This window comes from Hordeum vulgare, chromosome 1H (assembly GCF_904849725.1).
Source record: "Hordeum vulgare subsp. vulgare chromosome 1H, MorexV3_pseudomolecules_assembly, whole genome shotgun sequence".
NCBI lineage: Eukaryota > Viridiplantae > Streptophyta > Magnoliopsida > Poales > Poaceae > Hordeum > Hordeum vulgare.
Genome location: NC_058518.1, coordinates 438,641,751 through 438,661,116, shown reverse-complemented (window position 1 = coordinate 438,661,116; position 19,366 = coordinate 438,641,751). Strand labels below are relative to the sequence as shown.

The window sequence follows — 19,366 nt, the reverse complement described above, 5'->3', positions numbered from 1 at the left end:
ATTGACAATAGTTTCAATGATATATTAGTGCTGATCCACTTGAACTTGCACACCACAATCTTGATGACGATCACCACTTGACGTCATCCTTCATGGGTTGTATGAGATCTTCCTTTTGATGCAAGCCCAATGGAAGCACACCTAACCCCCACACAGGAGTCTCACAAATACCATGGGTTAGTACACAAACACGTAATGGACAATGCTTACCATACCATGGGATCACTTGATCCCTCTCGGTACATCTTATACGCTTTGTGTGTTGATCATCCTGATTTACTCTTTGTCTGAGATCTTGATCAACCTAGTGTTTCTATGACCATTCTTTGGATAATACCTTGAATAACATCTTGGTCATCATATAAACTCCTTGAACCCGACAGATGGACTTCAAGAAGTGCCTATGGACAAATCCTATAAATATAACTTAAGGCAACCATTAGTCCATAGGAATTGTCATCAATTACCAAAACCACATATGGAGATATATGCTCTAACACCAGTTTCTATTTTTTTCTTCTTTTTGAACTTTTTCAGAGAGAATATTAATCGGAGTCCAAACAGCATAAAACCCGCGGAATGATTTTTTCCATAACAGAAGATACGTAGGGAACTTGAGAACCAAGGCAAAGGACCTCGGGGGAGGTCACAAGCCCACTAGCCCCGGCCTGGGGGCGGGCCTAGCAGGCTTGTGGGCCCCCCGTGGCTCCTCTGCCCTACTTCTTCCGCCTATAAATTCTCCAAAGATCCAAAAACGCCACAGAGAGCCACGAAAATACTTTTCCGCCGCCGCAAGCTTCTGTCTCCGCAAGATCCCATCTGGGGCACGTTCTGGTGCCCTTCCGGAGGTGGGATTCGGACACGGAGGGCTTCTTCATCAACACCATTGCCTCTCCAATGATGTGTGAGTAGTTCACCAAAGACCTTCGGGTCCACAAGTAGTAGCTAGATGGCTTCTTCTCTCTCTTCGATCTTCAATACAAAGTTCTCCATGATCTTCATGGAGATCTATCCGATGTAACATTCTTTTGCGGTGTGTTTGTCAAGATCCGATGAATTGTGGATTTATGATCAGATTATCTATGAATATTATCTGAGTCTCCTTTGATCTCTTATATGCATGATTTTGTATCCTTGTAATTCTCTTCGAGATGTGGGTTTCGTTTGGCAAACTTGATCTATAATTCTTGCAATGGGAGAAGTGCTTGGTTTTGGGTTCATACGTGCGGTGTCCTCACCTAGTGACAAAAGGGGTAGCGAGTCACATATCGTATTGTTGCCATCAAGGGTAAAAAGATGGGGTTTATATCATATTGCATGAATTTATCACTCTACATCATGTCATCTTGCTTAAGGCGTTACTCCGTTTGTTATGAACTTAAGACACTAGATGCATGCTGGACAGCGGTCGATGTGTGGAGTAATAGTAGTAGATGCAGAAAGTATCGGTCTACTTTTCTCGGGCGTGATGCCTATATGTATGATCACTACCTTAGATATCATCATGACTTTGCGCGATTCTATCAATTGCTCGACAGTAATTCGTTCACCCAACGTAATACTTGCTATCATGAGAGAAGCCTCTAGTGAACACTATGGCCCCGGGTCTACTTCACATCCTATTTTCAGCTCTACACTTTTACTTTGTTGCACTTTCCACCTTCATATCTCACCTTGCAAATAATCGTGAAGGGATTGACAACCCCTTCATAGCGTTGGGTGCAGGTTTGTTTGTTTTTGCGCAGGTACATTGGTGACTTGTCTTGATACTCCTACTGGATTGATACCTTGGTTCTCAAACTGAGGGAAATACTTACTGCTACTGTGCTGCATCACCCTTTCCTCTTAAAAGGAAAAAACCAAAGCAAGCTCAAGAGGTAGCAATGTGCTAGCTCCCCCCCCCCCCCGGGGCAACCCTTGCCGGGGTGTCGCTCCGTGCAAACTTTGTCTTCCCCAATCAATCCACCAAAGCGGGAGTATGGTTTTACGCTTAACAGCGGCCTGAACCTCGTAAAAACACCGAGTCTCATCACCGTGATGTTTCGTAGTCTTTGCTCTTTTTGTGATACGACCTATTCGCCGAACCAAAAGGGGCCCGAAGGTCCCATAGGTGACCGTGTGCACACCTACACCGACAACAAGTGACAAGTAACAATAATAACAAAGTTGCATCAATGTAGCCCAATCCTTTTTATAGCAAAGGACGGGCTTGAAAGTAATCTTATATAAAGCAAGCGCTCCCGAGTTCACATGGGAATTTCTGTCTAGTCATGTTCATCATATTGAGTTGATTCACGTTTGTTACTTTGATAATTTGATTTGTGGGTGGACCGGTGCTAAGGTGTTGTTTTTTACTTGAACTAGCAACCTACTTATGATTACCCCCTCTCGCAAGCATCCACAACTACGAAAGAAGAATTAAGATAAATCTAACCATAGCATGAAACATATGGATCCAAATCAACCCCTTATGAAGCAACGCATAAACTTGGGTTTAAGCTTGTGTCCCTCTCGCAACCCATCATCTACTTGTTACTCCACAATGACTTCCTTAGGCCCATAACATGGTGTAGTGTCATGCAGTTGTCGTCCATATGACACCACTAAGAGAAAAAAACATACATGCCATCAAAATATTGAAGAATATCAACATTATATGATTACTTATAACAAGACTTTTCCCATGTCCTTAGGAACAATAGTTACTACTCACACCTCATCAACATGTTCAAGATCAGAAGTGTAATGATAATAATTAAGGATCTGAACATAATATCTTCCACCAAGTAATCCAATAAGCATCAACTACAAGATGTAATCAACACAACTAGCAACCCGCATGTACCAATATGAGGTTTTGATGCAGAGATTGAATACAAGAGATGAACTAAGGTTGGAGATGAGATGGTGTTGGTGAAGATGTTTATGAATATTGGTCCCCCACGAAGGAGGAAGTGTTGGTGATGACAATGGCTTTGATTTCTCCCTATCGGAGGGAAGTTTCCCCGGCATAATCTCTTTACGGGAGAGCAAAAGGGCATCTGCCTAGGTTTCCACCTCGGGACGGCGCCGCTTTGTCCCGAAAGATGACTTATGATTATTATTTTCTAGGGTAAAACACACCATATAGGAGAAAATAGTCGCCAGAGGGCCAACAGGGGCTCCTTGTTTGCTTTTGCTGAGCTGGTGGCCCCTCTTCGTTATATTTTTGGCCCAAAAATTCTCAAATATTCCACAAAAATTCTCCGTAAAGTTTGAGGTCAATTGGAGCAAGTTAATTTTTCTGCCTTTATCTCGATTTCCCGGTCCATAATTCCAGTTTCCACATATTTCCCTCTCAATGATGTACCTTGCATATTCAAAGAGAAAGAGCATAAGAATTGTATCATAATAAGGGATAATGGACATGATTAACACAAATATCAATAGTAATTCATGATGCAAAATGGGTGTATCAACTCCCCCAAGCTTAGACCTCGCTTGTCCTCAAGCGAAAGCCGAGCTCGAAAATAATGACCACATGATTTGATAAACATGTGTCGATAAAAACAGAATACGAGCATGAGAGCATCATGAATATTAGCATAGCAGCAATTATTTTATCATATAACTTCTCATAAACTGGTAAAAATCCATTCACAACTATTAGAGTATGAAGCATAGACCTTATTGACAATCAACACACTATGTTCTCAGTCATTGGGACAATCATAATTCATCATAATTCAGAGGACAATGTATTTAAGAGCTTTCTTTTTGGCGAATTCATATATGCAACTATCATTTAATATACTATGATTGCTCATGCTCAAGGCATATTTTTGGAGCTCATGTTTCCATAGGACACATAGGAAGGTAGGGGCTTAAATGATTTGCCACCCAACTTCTTTCCCTCAAGGATAATGTCAACAATGATAAATCATGACCATCTACATCCACTTGGATATATAAATCTGAATCTTTCCTCGAAACATGGTGCTTGCCACTATAGTATTAATAGGTAGGAAGAGGAATAAACTTTATTGACTCAAGCATATCATTCAACTCCCAAAGATAAAATATAGGCCCTTCACAGAGGGAAGCAGAGGTTGGCATGCACTTTTAAGTTTTTGGATGTGCAAACTCTTAATGCAAAGGAATGTCACTTAATATTGCCCCTTATGATAGCAAACTTTATTATGCACTCTATCGCTTTTATTTCTTTGCCATCACAAGATCGTACAAATCTTATTTTCCCTTGCAATAAAAGATCATACATATTTAGGAGCATTTTGTATTGCTTGATGCATCGATGACAACTTACTTGAAGGATCTTACTCAATCCATAGGTAGGTATGGTGGACTCTCATGGCAAGAAACTAGGTTTCAAGGTTATGGATGCACAAGTAGTATCTCTACTTAGTGCGGAATGTTTGGGATAGCAAAGGATCTAAAGCAAGCTTCACATGTTGAAGGATCCAAGACCATATAACTTCTATGTTAATATAAATTACCATGATCATTACATTGTCTGCCATGTCCAACATCAACACTTGATCATTATACAATATTAGATGAGGGCTTACAATCATAAAATATGTCCAAGATAGTGTATTTATATGTGAGTCTCCTCTCCTCTATCACAATCTTGCTTAGATTGCAACACTGACTAATACTATGTTTGTTTACTATGAACAACTTTTATCACTTATAGCCTTTTTATGTGAAGTCAATACTTCTCATGACATGAGCATATGATCTTTCTATTTCCCCTTTTTTATTGTCATGGTATGATGATGGTGCACACAATTAAAGGAGAAAAACTCAGCTAATCTTTATTATATAACTCGCATACTCGATTACAAGGATAGATGGAACTCAAAGCAAAAATTCTAAGCAAAGAAATCTGGAATTTATTTCTCTAAATCATGAAACAACTATGGATCGAACTAAGGTAGATAGTAATGATTCAAGTGATGGTGATACGATATCAGGGCACCTCCCCCAATCTTGGGACAAGCCAAGGGTGGTTCCCATGCCCATGTACTCAAGCATCCTCCTCGGGTGATGGTGGTGGTGATGTAGCAGCATTCTTCTTCTCCAGCCTATGTTGGAGGATAAAATTCTCCTCCCACAAGTCATCGTTTTCTTGCTCAAGCTTCAATATCTTTTTAAATAATGCCATCTTGCTTTCCTGCAAAAAACATGACAGGATAAATTGATCCTTAGATTTATTAACCCCGTTTGGGAGACTCAACTTCTTGAATTCCACATGCATATCTTCAGGCTGAGGTAGTGGAACTTCATCTTCATCTAAGCTGGCTTCGTTTGTTTCCTCACAATCATTGTGCCCCTCCTCATCCGTGGACCAAAGGTAGGGATAGATATCCCAAAGATCTTTGGGTCTCAAATATAGTGGGAGACATAGCTCTCTCCATCTCAATCTTGAGATGACGTATTCCCATACCTGCCAGAAAAACAGCTCGAAACAAGAACAAAGGAGAAACTCGCGATGAGGAGGTCAAAACACAAGGGAGTATATATAATGATTTTTCTAGGTCAGAATACGTGCTCGGGAAGAACTTGGAGTCCGAGAGGCACTAGAACGATAGACCTCCTCGACAACATATGGTCCTTCCCATTTGGAGAGTAGTTTCCCTGCAAAAAATTTAAAACGACAATTGTACAAAAGCACTAGATCTCCTACATTAAATTATCATTTTTGAATTCTTTTGTCAGGCCATCATTTAACCTGTTCTTTGAACAACTTAGCATTTTCATAAGCTTGTCTCCTCCATCATCCGTGATTTAATACCAAATAACCTCCTTACATCAACAAGTTTAAAATCATAATTAAGTTCCTTAATTGCCTAATAAGCTTTATGTTCTAACTCAAGAGGTAAACGACAAACTTTTCCATGGACCATTTTAGATGGGGACATCCCCATGGGGTTCTTGTAAGCTGTTCTATAAGCCCATAAAGCATCATCAAGTTTCTTAGACCAACTCTTTGTGGACCTATTGACAGTCTTCTGCAAGATAAATTTTATTTTGCGATTGCTCAATTCAACTTGACCACTAGATTGAGGATGATAGGGTGATGCAATTCTATGGTTAACATCATATTTAGCTAGGAGTTTACGGAAAGAACCATGAATAAAATGTGAACCACTATCAGTCATTAAATATCTAGGGACTCCAAAAGTCGGGAAGATAATTTCCTTAAGCATTTTAATATAAGTGTTATGATCAGCACTACTAGTTGGAATAGATTCCACCCACTTAGTAACATAATCAACATCACTAAAATATGAGTATACCCATTACAGGAAGGAAAAGGTCCCATAAAGTGAAAAGCCCACACATCAAATGGTTCAATAGAAAGTGAATAATTCATAGACATTTCCTGATGTTTACCAATATTACCGACTCATTGGCATTCATCACAAGAAAGGACATACCTACATCTTTGAAAAGGGTAGGCCGGTAGAAACTAGATTGTAATACCTTGTGTGCAGTTTTGTCTACGGCATGGCGTCCTCCATAGGCCTCGGAGTGACACCTCCTTAGAATTTGTTCCAGCTCATGCTCAGGTATACAATGTTGAATAAAACCATCTACTCCTTCTTTATAACGATGTGGGTCATCCCAAAAGTAATGTCGTAAATCATAGAAGAATTTTTTTTCTTTTATTGATAGGTGAAGCTAGGCGGAATATATTTAGCAACAATGTAATTAGCATAATCCGCATACCAAGGAGTAGTACGTGAAGTGTTTATAACAACAATATGCTGATCGGGAAAATTATCATGAGTAGGCACTAGGTCATCAAGAACATTTTCCGTCCTAGACAAGTTATCTACTATGGGGTTGTTAGCTCCCTTCCTATCAACAATATGCAAATCAAATTCTTGGAGTAATAGCACCCATCTAATGAGTCTAGGTTTATCATCTTTATTTTCCATAAGGTATTTAATAGCAGCATGATCAGTGTGAATAGTGATTTTAGAATCTACAATATAAGGTCTAAGGTTATCACATGCGAAAACAACTCCTAAAAATTCCTTTTTAGTAGTAGCATAATTTATGTGAGCAGTCTCTAGGGTCTTACTAGCATAATGAATAACATTCAATTTCTTGTCTACTCTTTGCCCTAGAACAGCACCAACAACATAATCACTAGCATCACACATAATTTCAAATGGTAGGTTCTGATTATATGGTTGGACAATAGGTGTAAAAAATTAAGGCTACCTTAAGTATTTCAAAGGCTTCTACACAATCATCATCAAAAACAAGAGGAACATCTTTTTGCAGAAGATTGGTTAATGGACTAGAAATCTTTGGGAAATCTTTAATAGAACGCCTATAGGAACCAACATGACCAAGGAAACTTATTATACCTTTAATATCGTTTGGGCGAGGAATTTTCTCTATTGCATCAACTTTGGCTTTATCCTCCTCAATACCTCGCCCGGAAATTATATGTCCAAGCACTATATCTTCATTGACCATAAAATGGCACTTCTTCCAATTAAATATGAGACTAGTTTCTTCACATCTGTGCAAAACTCAATCAAGGTTGTTCAAACAATCATCAAAGGAAGTCTCGTAAATGGAAAAACCATCCATGAAAACCTCAACAATCTTTTCACAAAAGTCACAGAATATGGAAGTCATACATCTTTGAAAGGTAGCAGGTGCATTTCATAGACCAAAAGGCATACGCTTATAAGCATAAGTTCCAAAAGGGAAAGTAAATGTAGTTTTCTCTTGGTCCTCTTTTGACACAAGTATTTGAGAGAATCCAGAATATCCATCAAGAAAGCAAAATTGTGTGTGCTTAGATAATCTTTCTAACATTTGATCAATAAAGGGCAAGGGGTAGTGATTTTTTTTCTAGTAGCCTTATTCATTTTTCTGAAAACAATTACCATCCTATAACCAGTTACTATCCTTTATGGAATAAGTTCATTTTTATCATTGGGAACAACAGTTATACCACCTTTCTTATCCATCTACTATCGGCAATAGGATAAATTATACTTGCTTCTAGAAGTTTTAGTATTTCACTTCTTATCACCACTTTAATCTTAGGGTTGATACGACGTTGATGATCAACAATTGGTTTAGCATTTAGTTCCATATTAATCTTGTGCTGACATAGAGTGGGGCTTATACCCTTAAGATCATCAAGAGTATATCCAATAGCAGCCATGTGCTTCTTTAAAGTTTTGAGTAATCTATTTTCCTCACACTCTCTAAGTTTAGCACTAATAATAACATGATATATCTTCTTGTCATGAAGATAAGCGAATTTCAAAGTGTCAGGTAAAGCCCTCAGCTCAAACACGGGATCTCCCTTAGGTGGAGGACGATCGCCTAAATTTCAAATAGTAAGTTGTGCTTAAGGATAGGTTGTTGATCACGGAGCATCCTGTTTGTTTCATTCCTTTCATTCAAATGCATATCATTCTCATAGTCTTGCTAATATTGTTCTAGTGGATCGGTAGGAGGTAGAGCTATAGAAGCAAGACCAATTATTTCATCCTTATTAGGCAATTCTTTTTCATGTGGTTGTTTTCTACACTTGGAAAAATTAAAATCATGAGAAATATCACCAAAGCTCACTTTGACCTTCCCAGTAGCACAATTAATTTCAGCATTTACCGTATTCAAGAAAGGTCTACCAAATATGATGGGACAAAATTATCTTGTTACGAACCAAGTACTAAGAAATCAGTGGGATGCTTGACTTTTCCGCACAAGACTTCAACATCTCTAGCAATCCCAAGTGGTGAAATAGTATCACGGTTTGCAAGCTTAATGGTGACATCAATATCTTCAATTTGAGAGGGTGCTATATCATGCATAATTTCTTGATATAATATAAAGGGTATAGCACTAATACTAGCACCAATATCACACAGGCCATAATAGCAATGATCTCCAATTTTAACTGAGATGACACGCATTCCTGCCACTCATTTACTTTTATCTTATTCAACTCATTTGTTTATAATAGGTTTTGCAATTCCAGCAGTTTCATCACAGAAATAAATAACATGCCCATCAATATTATGAACTAGGAGATCTTTAACTATAGCAACATTAGGCTCAACATTTATTTGTTCAGAAGGCATAGGTGTCCTAACATAACTCTTATTAACCACTATTGTAGCCTTATCATGTTCTCTAATCCTTACAGGAAAAGGAGGTTCCTGAATGTAAGCACTAGGAACAATTGGATCAACATGGTTAACAATTATTTCTTCCTTATTAGTTCTAAAAGGTTCCTCGGGTAATTTTTCAATGGGAGGATGATATTTAAAGCACTTTTCCTTGGGAAGATCAACATAGGTGACAAAATATTCACAGAAAGTAGCTACTATCTAAGAGTCAAGGCCATATTTATTGCTAAACTCATTAAAGGGAGAAGTTTCCATGAAATATTTAACGCAATCAAAATCAAGCTTGAAATCGAGCTTTATACCTGACTCTTTACCTTCATCGAGTTTGCAATCTTCAGAGTTGCATTTAATCCTTTCAAAAGGATCCCGTCTGAATTCAATAGTCTCCATATAAGAACCGGCAACACAAGAATCAAGTAGTGTTCGATCATCTTGAGAAAGTTGAGCATAAATTTTCTGTATAATCAATTCTCTTGGAAGCTCATGGTTGGGGCAGTTGTGCATCATAGATTTAAGCCTCCCCCAAGCTTTAGCGATACTTTCTCCTTCACGAGGCCAGAAATTATAAATAAAATTCCGATCATGATGGATTAGATGCATAGGATAAAACTTCTGATGAAATTCAAGCTTCAAGCGATTCGAGTCCCATGATCCAATAGTATCCAATAGCCTGTACCACATTAATGTTTTTCCCTCCAAAGATAAAGGGAAAACTTTCTTCTTCACTTTTTTCGGATAGACCTGAAAGCTTAAACAATTCACAAATCTCATCAACAAATATCAAATGGTAATCAGGATGAGTCGTATCATCATATGGATTAGATAACAATTTTTTAAGCATACCCACAGGAATTTCATAATAAATATTTTCAGTAGGTTCGGTAGGTTGAGGAACAACTTCCTCATCTTCAGTTCGAGGCGAAGATGTCCTTAACAAACAACTCAAACGGTGGTAGTTCACAATGACAAGCATTAGTAAATTTCTGGACATGTAGAAAATGTTTGCTTATCAATTCCCAATTAAGAGAGGTCCTTCACTCCCCGGCAATGGTGGGAGAAAAGAGACTTGATGACCGACAATTATAGGTGATCGATCGTAGTCCTTTCAATAAGTAAGAGTGTCGAACCCAACGAGGATCAGAAGGAAATGATAAGCAGTTTTCAGCAAGGTATTCTATGCAAGTGCTATGAGTAAGAGTGATAGATTGTTTCGTAGCAAGATAACTCGTAACAAGTGACAAGTAACAATAGTAACAAAGGTGCAGCAAGGTAGCCCAATACTTTTTATAGCAAAGGACAGGACTGAAAGTACTCTTATATAAAGCAAGCGCTCCCGAGGACACACGGGAATTTCTATCTAGTCATGTTCATCATATTGAGTTGATTCGTGTTCGCTACTTTGATGATTTGATATGTGAGTGGGCCTATGCTAAGGTGATGTTCTTACTTGAACAAACAAACAACTTATAATTACCTCCTCTCGCAAGCATCCGCAACGATGAAAGAAGAATTAAGATAAATCTAACCATAGCATGAAACATGTGGATCCAAATCAGCCCCTTATGAAGCAACACATAAACCGGGGTTTAAGCTTTTGTCACTCTCGCAACCCATCACATACTTGTTACTCCACAATGACTTCCCTTAGGCCCATAACATGGTGAAGTTTCATGTAGTCGACCTTCACATGACACCACTAAGAGAATTAACAACATACATATCATCAAAATATCAAATGAATACCAACTTTATGTGATTACTTATAACAAGACTTCTCCCATGTCCTCGGGAACAATAGTTACTAGTCACACCTCATCAACATGTTCAATATCAGAGGAGTAATAAAAATAATTAAGGATTTGAACATAATATCTTTCACCAAGTAATCCAAGAAGCATCAACTACAAGATGTAGTCAACACAACTAGCAACCCATAGGTACCAAACTGAGGTTTTGAGAGAGAGATTGAATACAAGAGATGGACTAGGGATGGAGATGAGATGGTGCTGGTAAAGATGTTGGCTAAGATTGGTCCTCCCATGAAGGAGGAAGCGCTGGTGACGATGATGGATTCGATTTCCCCCTCCCGAAGGAAAGTTTAACCCGACAGAATCTCTCTACGGGAGAGCAAAAGGGCCTCTGCCCAGGTTTCCGCCTCAAGACGGCGGCGCTTCGTCCCAAAAGATGACTTATGATTTTTTTTTCTAGGATAAAACACACCATATAGGAGAAGATGGTTGCCAGAGGGCCGGCAGGGGCCTCACAAGCCATCATGGTGCGGCCTGTGGGGACGCGCCCTCTTGGCTTGTGCCCAGCTGGTGGCCCCTCTATGGTATATTTTTGGTCCAGAAATTCTCAAATATTCCAGAAAAATTCTCTGTAAATTTTCAGGTCATTTGGGAGAAGTTGAATTTTTTTCCTCTTTCTTGGTTTCTTGGTCCAAAATTTTAGTTTCCAGATATTTCCATCTGAATGATGTACCTTGCATATTCAGAGGGAAAGAGCATAAGAATTATATTATAATAAGGGACAATGGACAAGATTTACACAAATATCAATAGTAATTCATGATGCAAAATAGGCGTATCAGTTACCTTTGTACTCATGGTTGCTTAATTATGTTTTTGCATAAGAGACATTAGTCTCACTATTGGTTTTGCGCGATGTGTTCGATGTTGACCGGAATAGGTTGGGAATCCCAGACAGAGATGTAACTCCTTTGGGCGGGTTGTTGTACATTTTCAGGCTCCTCCATCCACTTTTAGTAGATGTTTGTACTCAGACATGTTTTACTTTCTCTTGTTGCTTGTATGACTTGACTGTTGGGTCATATGACCCCTGTTTGTAATATCACACTATGTTAGCCCTTATGAGTCTTTAATATATGCTTGAGTCATAGAGTTGTGTTGTGATGCCATGTTGTATCTACACATACCGTGCATATTGCGTGTATGTTTTGAAGTGCATTGTATGTGTGGAATTCGACACCTAGTTGTGTGCCTTTAGTAGCCCTCTTTACAGGGAAATGCCTCTTTGTGCTTTCATCGAACCATGGTAGCATGCTACTGCTCCGGACACATTGATTGACCGACATGTATCCTTCTTTGCCGTCGTGTCTGTTCCACGAGGAAATGTCACACGGTGTAATGGAGTCCATGTAGCCCCTGCTATGACTCGTCTACACGAAGTTGATGACAGAAATGTCTCACGGTGTAATGGAGTCCATGTGGCTTGCTATGACTCGTCTACACACGGTTGATGACCAACGCATGCATTGCTGGGTTACGTATGCTTGTTCCTGTACGGATGTGCCACTTGGGTTTATAAGTAGTCATGTCGACCTGGGTTCTCTCACATATGATTGCTAGCGACATATTCATATACGTGAGCGAAAAGACGCAAATGGTCCCGGCCAAGATAAGGTGGCAGCCGTGGGGTTACCATGCGTGAGGCCGCAAAGTGATATGATGTGTTACATGCTGGATTCGTATGCCCTAGGATCGGAATCCCGACATCATGGCTTCAGGCTTCCGTGGTGCAACCACTTACTCCTGGCAATGCATCTGGTCTTGTTTTTTCTCTGCGTCTCCTCGGGAAAACAACAATGATGTACATATAACTTCTTTGTTTTGTTTTGACAAACTGCTGTAGAAAGAATTTTTCTGGTACTTCTTATGAAGAAATTACAAGGGCGGTCCTTACTAGGCTAGGGCTACAGCCCCACTTGCCATAGGCATGTCTCCACCTCTCATTTTGAGGGCATGCCGTACATGTAACTTTTTTGTTTTTGTTTTAAGACACTGTTGTACATGTAACTTTTTTTTAGACAAAGTTGTACATATAACTTTTTTGAGATAATTCCACGAAGCTTTATGAATTCGTCAGAATGTTTACCGGAACGGATGGAAGATTTTTCGGATGACCTAATCAAATATGGCGGCCACCATCCAGGGTAAGAGCATGCTTCGCTAAATTGTCAGCTTCAAAGTTTGAGCTCCTACGTTCATGAACAAAATTACATGAAATAAAAGAAACCGAAAGTTCTATGATCTCTTGAACTATCGCGCCATAGCTGGCCAAGCTACGCTTCTGAATATCATCCATCACCACCTTGCAATCCGAGACGACCTGGATATGTTGGATGCATAGATCCTTCGCCAACGCCATAGCTTCCCTTATCGCCAATGCTTCCAGTGTCGGTGGGTCTGAGATAAATCTAACAACAAACGCCGAGGCTCCAGGGAAAGTGCCTCCCTGGTCCCTAGAAATCACACCAATAGATCCTAATCCATGCGTGGAAACCGCTCCATCAGAGTTGAACTTTGCATACCCTCGAGCGGGCGGGGTCCAAAGTGACATGTTTTGTAGCGTAGTGCTGGCAGGAACAGATACATTTTTTTACCTTGATCTCCCGTAACTTCCTTAGCTAAGAATTGATGAAACCGTGTAACTAACGTTGAAGAGCAGAAAACACGAGCATTGTAAAACTTTGGGCATCCATGCATGCTCGTGCCTCTCACTGGGCTGGGCTGGGCTGAGCGACACCACGCCTTTTTTCAGTGACTAATTCCTACCTCTCCGCAGTGACAGGAAGAGGCCATGGCTTTGTCTCAAAATAAAAACAAAAAAAGGAAGAGGCCATGGCCAGTAGAAGGAACAGAGCGCGAAAGAACGAAGCTGTTTTTGGTCGTGAGCGACAGGCGACCCCTGAGCGTGGAGAGAGGACTCGAGTCTCGAGAGAGACAGGCAGCTCCGGAAACACCTGCGCCCTCTGCCTCTGGCATCCAGGCTCGAGTCTCGAGAGATCGCCTCCGCGTGGCTGTCCCTGGCTACTCTGGCTTGCCGTACGTCCGTGGATCATCATGCGCTAATCCGCAGCGCTTTACCGGATCAGTCTTATCATCCATCACCAACCAATTTGCACGTTTCTTCTGACGACCACAACAGTTGGACAGATCGCGTCTCGTCGATCAGCGCGCTGATGATCGCTAATCGCTATCATCATGCACAAATCAAGACAGCGCCGTCTCGTGTGGACTACTACGCTGCAGTGGACAGAGCAGCAGCAGCGGTAGGCTGGAGAAATTGCATGCACTTCAATATTCATTGATTTCAGAAATGGCAAAAGTGCTGCTGCCGTTCCTTTGGACGATGCATGCTCTCGTCGCCCGGCCGGATCGACGAGCCAGCCAATCTCGCTGTAAATTCGCACACACCCCTCACCATCAAAGTTACTACCTTCAAGGACCTGTTACGTGGCCGGTGAGGTCGTCATATGCAAAAGGCTGTAGCTAGCAGCTTCCTTTGCACGCCACTAATTACGAATTCAAAAGGAAAGAAACGGAGCATACAGGAGTAGCATGCATAAACTTGGGCAACATTAATTGGCTGGCGCGTGATGCGATACGAATATCCTCATCTATCATTTCACAGATCACCAAAATTTAATTACTTAAAACGGCACTAGCCAGGGAATTAAACTCGTTCTCATCCGGCCGATACATGCAATACAGGAGTACATGGTTGGCAAATTACTATCTCCCGAAAATGACTAGCATTAATTAATCAAAAAACAAATCCAGCAGCTCGTTCATGGATCTACGAGCGTCGAGCGGGTACTGATCGATTCGGAACTCCAAACCCTAGCTAGCTAGCTAGCTAGAGCCTCAGGGACAGGTCGAGGGGCGCCGAGCCGCCATCCACGCCGCCGGCGGGCGTACTGCGCAGCTCGGACTCTTCGGGACCGCCGCCGTCGCTGGAGGTCCTCGTCGGGAAGAACTCAATCTCCCGAACCTCCTTCCTTCCCTCCGAAGCCAAGAGCCCTTCTCCGGCCGTTTCCTGCGTATCGATCGGTTGCAACACGGTCATCAGTTAGTTTTAACAGATCTAGTCTTCTAGATGAATGATCGCAGCTCTGCAAGTTCCGATCTTTTGCCAAACGAATCGAGCCAATGCATGTACCTTGCGAGCGGCGGCCATTGCGGCGGTGAGATCGTACATGGGGTAGTCCGGCGCGTTGGTGGTGGTGACGACGGCGGCGGCAGGGGCCCGTGTTCCCTGCCGGAAAGAAGATCAACACGGACGCGCCGGAAAGAAGACGAGATTGGTTAATTGGCAGTACAAGAAAATGAATCTTAGAGGAGTAGAAAGTTTACGAGTTTCGGTAGTGAACTGAACGGACGGATCTACCTTGGAGCAGAGGTCGCAGCGTTGGCCCCCGTGGAGGCAGGAAGCGGAGGAGCACGCCGGACGCCAGATGGTGCCATGAGCTGCAGAGTACTCTGGCGCCGGCGCCCGTAGCTGGGGCGAGTGGCCATTGCCCGCCGGGACGATTCCACCCATGCCGCCCCAGCGGTGGTCCATGAAGTATTGCTGCTCGGGCGCCACGCCCTGGACGTAGCGGACGGGAGCCGGCGGCGCAGGAGCAGCGGGGGGCGGCTGGACAAGAAGGGGAGAGTAGTAGCGCGAACCGGTGGCCGGCAGGTAGTCGTGGTGGTGGTGGTGGTGGTGGAGGTTGAGTTGCTGCTGCTGCTGTTGCAGGAGGAGGGAGTTGCTTTGCGCCTGCATGTTGACGGCGGCGGCCTCCAGCATGGCGGCCGCCGCGGCCGCGGCGTTGATGTCGTGGAGCGGGTCGACGCCGCCGCAGCGCAGGCGCTCGAGTTCCGCCACGCCGAGGCCGCGCTGGGGCGCCTTCCTGGGCGCTACACCGCCGCCGCCGCCGGCCGCCTGCTGCTGCCTCCCCTGCCCGGACGGCGCCTGGCGGCGCAGCCTCGGCCGCGCCACCGCGTCGGAGAGGACCGGCATGTCCGCGGCCGCTGCGTCTTCCGGGGCGGCGCCGAAGAGGAAGGAGGACGTGGGCGCCATGGGGGAGGGGAGGAGAGGAGAGGCGAAGATGCCGATCACGTGCGGATGGGCAGCGGGTGGCGTGGCGACTGGCGATACGAGAGCGGGGTGGCTGTCTCCTCCCGGGGGCGCTCGCTTTATAGCCGCCGAGGCGAGGAGACAGCGCGTTCGGTCTACCCTCGTCTGTCTCACCCGCCAGACAGACAGGTGGGGCCTCGGTCCTCACGCGGTGCGGGAAGCATCTGCTACTACCAGGTGGGCCCGAGCGGTCGGCTCCCCGGACCCCCGCTCCCTTCCTGTCGTGTAGCACTCCATTTCCATCTCCTCATGATCTTCACCTTTGATCTTGATATGGTATTTGTGTGAAAATGGCCAAGAAACAGTTCATACAGAATTAAGACCTGCTTACCTGGAATAGAGGAGTGAATCACTCACAAATATTTGCAACATCAATGGCCATCTATGTCCAGCTGGCAGCAGAACAGCTGTGGATATGCTGTAAAAGCATCTTCGACGCCGATCCTCACGCGATGAATGCACCGCACGGGTGTCTACGTGGTGGTCCTGTACCGCTCGAAGGCTCACGCCTCCGATAGCGCGAGGTTCGCGAGGACCCAATCCTGAGGTGACGTCTGCGTCGCGTGGATGTCTTCGTGGTAGTCCTGGACTGCTCGAGGGCTCACGCCTCCGTTAGCGCGAGGTCCGCAAGGACCCAGTCCGAGGCGACGCGTGTGCCGCGCGGATGCCTTCGCGTTGTTCCTAGACCGCTCGACGGCTCACACCTCCGTTAGTGTGGGGTCCACAAGGATCCGGTCCAAGGCGGGTGAACACGTGAGGACATCCGGGGAGATGTGCAGTATCCACTCTAGAGTGAATGACCGACATGAATGTGTGGATATGTTTCCAAAGCGGGGTGCGTGGCGATGAGTTTGGGTGGGACCGCATAGTTCGAACTTTTCAAGGTTTTGTGCCAGATTACGGGAATTCATATGCACACACGTGTCCACGGACGTAGGGCACTTTTTTGGAGGGGTGGGGGGAAAATTGGTCTTGACAGTATGGTCATATCTAAGAGTGCTTTGCAACATTGCATTGGAGATGACCTAAGGCCAAATCCAACGTGTGGACGCATTTGGTCTGTGTGTGTCCATTTTCGTGTCTGTCCATTTTGGTCAAAACTGACAAAAACGATGGTCTAACACGTGAACACAAAACCAAATCTCGTTTGCTCGGTATCCGTTTGAACGCATTTCTGGCCCAAATTTGGGACACGTTTGCATCCACACGGACATGGCGTGCCACGCATCGCCTCGGTGTCCGCCATGATGTCGATTGTTAGCATGCCAACCATGACAGATGTTCCTATTAAAAGCACGGGCCCGCACGTGCGCTCTCGGGCCCGCACGTCGGCACATGAAGCATCCCATGTGCGTCCTTTTCTAATATAAGCGTGAGGGGGGGGGGCTCATCTGTCTGGAGCAACGGCCCGGCCCCGCGTACGTGTCGGACTCTCCAAACAGGGACGTCTGGTTCGGGATGGAGCACAACATGCGGCGTCGTGGGGTTGTCCAGATGGATGCTCGCCCTCCACCGTTGACGGGATGGAACACTCCATTTCTATCTTCTCATGATCTTCACCTTGATCTTGATATGGTATTTGTGTGAAAATGGCCAAGAAACAGTTCATACATAATTAAGACATACTTACGGTGGAATAGAGGAGTGAATCACTCACAAATATTTGCAAAATCAATGGCCATCTATGTCCAGCTGCACAATAAATGTGCATGTGTTGTAAGAGCATCCCCGGCGTCGATCTTGATATGCTGAGGCGATGAATGCACTGCGCGGATGTCTTCGCGGTGGTCCTGGACCGCTCGAAGGCTCACGCCTCCGATAGCGTGAGGTTCGCGAGGGACCAATCCTCAGGCGACGTATGCGTCGCGCGGATGTCTTCTGGTGGTCCTCGACAGCTTGAGGGCTCACGCCTCCGTTAGTGCGAGGTCCGCAAGGACCCAGTCCGAGGCGACGTCTGTGCCGCGCGGATGCCTTCGCGGTGGTCCTGGACCGCTCGACGGCTCACACCTCCGTTAGTGTGGGGTCCGCAAGGATCTAGCCCAAGGCGAGTGAACATGTGAGGACATCCGGGGAGATGTGCAGTATCCACTTTAGAGTGAATGACCGGCATGAATTTGTGGATATGTTTCCAAAACGGTGTGCGCGGCGATGAGTTTGGGTGGGACCGCATAGTTCGAACTTTTCAAGGTTTTGTGCCAGATTACGGGAATTCATATGCACACACGTGTCCACGGACGTAGGGCACTTTTTTGGGGGGGTGGGGGGAAAATTGGTCTTGACAGTATGGTCATATCTGAGAGTGCTTTGCAACATTGCATTGGAGATGACCTAAGGCCAAATCCAACGTGTGGACGCATTTGGTCTGTGTGTGTCCATTTTCGTGTCTGTCCATTTTGGTCAAAACTGACAAAAACGATGGTCTAACACGTGAACACAAAACCAAATCTCGTTTGCTGGGTATCCGTTTGAACGCATTTCTGGCCCAAATTTGGGAACGTTTGCATCCACACGGACATGGCGTGCCACGCATCGCCTCGGTGTCCGCCATGATGTCGAGTGTTAGCATGCCAACCATGACAGATGTTCCTATTAAAAGCACGGGCCCGCACGTGCGCTCTCGGGCCCGCACGTCGGCACATGAAGCATCCCATGTGCGTCCTTTTCTAATATAAGCGTGAGGGGGGGGGCTCATCTCTCTGGAGCAACGGCCCGGCCCCGCGTACGTGTCGGACTCTCCAAACTGGGACGTGTGGTTCGGGATGGAGCACAACATGCGGCGTCGTGGGGTTGTCCAGATGGATGCTCGCCCTCCACCGTTGACGGGATGGAGCACTCCATTTCTATCTTCTCATGATCTTCACCTTGATCTTGATATGGTATTTGTGTGAAAATGGCCAAGAAACAGTTCATACATAATTAAGACTTACTTACGGTGGAATAGAGGAGTGAATCACTCACAAATATTTGCAAAATCAATGGCCATCTATGTCCAGCTGCACAATAAATGTGCATGTGCTGTAAGAGCATCCCCGGCGTCGATCTTGATATGCTGAGGCGATGAATGCACTGCGCGGATGTCTTCGCGGTGGTCCTAGACCGCTCGAAGGCTCACGCCTCCGATAGCGCGAGGTTCGCGAGGACCCAATCCTGAGGCGACGTATGCGTCGCGCGGATGTCTTCATGGTGGTCCTCGACAGCTTGAGGGCTCACGCCTCCGTCAGTGCGAGGTCCGCAAGGACCCAGTCCGAGGCGACGTCTGTGCCGCGCGGATGCCT

At 44.4% G+C, this 19,366-nt stretch overlaps 1 protein-coding gene across 1 annotated transcript; it reads right to left on the bottom strand.

Moving 5' to 3' along the window:
* Positions 1-14,554: 14,554 nt before the first annotated feature.
* Positions 14,555-16,034, bottom strand: LOC123400147. The gene is made up of 3 exons (XM_045094567.1): positions 15,360-16,034; positions 15,132-15,227; positions 14,555-15,008 (listed from the first exon to the last, which is right to left on the bottom strand). Exons 1-3 carry the CDS (start codon positions 16,032-16,034, stop codon positions 14,829-14,831), a joined length of 951 nt encoding a protein of 316 aa, XP_044950502.1. The 3' UTR covers positions 14,555-14,828.
* Between the last annotated feature and the right edge of the window lie 3,332 nt (positions 16,035-19,366).